At 35.4% G+C, this 2,500-nt stretch overlaps 1 protein-coding gene across 2 annotated transcripts in view; it reads left to right on the top strand.

Moving 5' to 3' along the window:
- The first annotated feature begins 1,882 nt into the window (after positions 1-1,882).
- LOC119576812 (probable low-specificity L-threonine aldolase 2) overlaps positions 1,883-2,500 on the top strand; it is a 14,016-nt gene continuing 13,398 nt past the window's right edge. For both annotated transcript variants that reach the window (XM_037924456.1, XM_037924455.1), the window contains exon 1: positions 1,883-1,978. In XM_037924456.1, coding sequence (XP_037780384.1) covers positions 1,962-1,978 — 17 coding nt within the window. In that variant the 5' untranslated portion in view covers positions 1,883-1,961. The remainder of the gene's footprint in view (positions 1,979-2,500) is intronic.

The following is a 2,500-nucleotide window of genomic DNA, read 5'->3' as shown; positions in this document are numbered from 1 at the left end:
TCTCTAATTATATTTGTTATCCTCTTAAAGGGAGCACGGTCAAATAATAAGGTTAATGATAACGTGACTAATTCATACTCAATAAAAAAATAAGAACATATTTATTGATTTCCTTTAAAATCTGGGAAGGACTTTTATTCGCAGATGCAAGGGGGGGGGGGGGGGCAAAGCGTGGTGATAAATAGGTCAAGAACCAGCAGTGCCTTATGGAATCTAATTTTCAAAGTTACTGTTTTACATTTTACTGCGCCATGTATTGTTAATTCCTATGCTATTACTCAATATTTCCTTAGTTGAGGGATATTACTGTATCATGATTTAATTGTCTTCAACGCGGGTTGTCCCTGATGAAATTTAGATATGATACGGGTTAGGCAATCAATCCATTTCGACAATGGCAGTTGATTTATTGGACAGAAGTTGGAATAAGATTCGAAGACCAGCAGTTGCATGAATCCAGCTAGCATAGAAATATACAGCTCTCGGTGTCATTTGGAGGGCCGCGATCTTCATTATTCTTTCTAATGTAAATCAACTTTTTTTCTGTAATTGTCTTCACTCAAAAGTGGGCATAAAAATACATATTATGAACTTAACTTAATTTTTTTTTATTGTTCAAAGGCAAAATCTTGGGTGAAACAAAGGCCTTTTCTTCCTTGGCACACCTACTCTAAGAAATCCAAGAAAAATAAGAGTAAGCTTATCGAAAGCTTGCAGTTGAAAGGCTTTATAATTATAGTAACATTTTTTTTTTTTACCACAGTGGCGTGCAGAGGGGGGGGGGGCATTCAAATGGGGGGCATTCATGATATTGGAATATATATTCAGATCGAATTGTTTGTTTCATGCTTCATCTGTGTTTACATATTCAAAATATCTCCCTCATAATATTTCTCAGTAATAGGCCTTATACATGGGCCTTTGGGACATACAGACTAGGAGTTGACACAGAGCATCACCATACCTCTCTCACACGTCACTGTTTTACCGCATTCCTAACATGTATATACTATCTGTTACTGTTTCAAGGTTATGTCATTATCACTATCATGCAATGGTATCTCACCCACTGCAGGAATTTTATCACGTGTTTGTAATTTTGATCGATATCTTCCTGCGGCTAATTGTATAATGTATCACAAGCGTTGTTATTAAGAAATGGTTATACTATCTATTTGCTAAAGAATGTTTGATTGCCAAAAAAATATGACAACAACTATTAATCCGCAATTCAGACAGATAAGAATATACAACGCAAGGAAAAAAATACATATTATTGCAAATCTTAGAATCCGAAAATTGGCATGAACACAAAGAGGCAAAAACAAGAAAAATGTCCATTTACAACATTCCAAAGCCATGGATCCATAGATATGACCAGTTGTGATGAGCGAACGCAGAATGAAATCCCGTTTGCACATCGCATACAAAAATGAATCCGTGAATCACCCCCCCCCCCCAAAAAAAAAAAAAAAAAAAGAAAAAAAAAAATTTGTGAATCCAAAAAATGAATAATTGAAAATCCAAAAAATGAATCCGTGAATCCAAAAATTGAATCCGTGAATCCAAAGATTGAATCCGTGAATACAAAAATTGAACCCTTGAATCCAAAAACTGAATCATTGAATCCAAAAAATGAACCCTTGAAACAGAAAAACGAATCCGTGAATTAAAAAAAAAACGAATCCGTGAATCCAAAAAATTTAATCCCTGAATCCAAAAAAAAGAAAAAAAAGAATCGTGAATCAAAAAAAAATAAATAAACAAACCCGTGGATCCAAAGAATAAATCCGTGAATCCAGAAAACGAATCCATGAATCCAGAAGACGAATCCGTGAATCCAGAAGACGAATCCGTGAATCCAGAAGACGAATCCGTGAATCCGACCTCCTATGCGAACGCGTAGGAAAACAACACCTTGACTTAGGACAAACGTAGGAGAAATCTGCTGAGAAATCGGAATGAATCGCTGTACAAGGTAATTGCGCATCTAATTGTCGCTCTAATACACTCTTTATTATTAATGGAGATTAAGGTTCGTGCTCCCGAAGCGAAAGATAGATGACGAACTGTGAATAAGGCGATTAAAGGTGAAAATATGCCCAGCTGGACGGCGGAGAGAGCTGTGTGGAGAATCGACGTTCCACTCATTTTGTGGTTTTTATCTTCGATTTCGTCTTTTGTCATGGACTATTTTGCATTTTTGTCGTTGAATTGAAATCTGGTTTGAGATTTTAACATGACGGTTTTGTTGTGTTTTTCGCAGGTGTGCTTATCTTTCGTAATCGCCTTATCAGACTTAAGTAACTTTGAAAGTTACCGTGTTTAACGTAAAACGGTTATTTATACGTAAATGTCGAAACGTTTCCAAATTATTTTGTTATTGTAATGAATACTTATCCACTGTTAACTACTTACGTAATTCGTATATATTAACAAAGAATATATATTTTTGGCATTTGTACCCATAGAAACAGGCCAAACCAGTTCTATTTATACA

The sequence above is a fragment of the Penaeus monodon genome, chromosome 9 (genome assembly GCF_015228065.2).
Source record: "Penaeus monodon isolate SGIC_2016 chromosome 9, NSTDA_Pmon_1, whole genome shotgun sequence".
Taxonomy (NCBI): Eukaryota; Metazoa; Arthropoda; class Malacostraca; order Decapoda; family Penaeidae; genus Penaeus; species Penaeus monodon.
The sequence above is the reverse complement of the archived record's forward strand: the minus strand, read 5'-3'. Positions and strand labels throughout refer to the sequence as shown.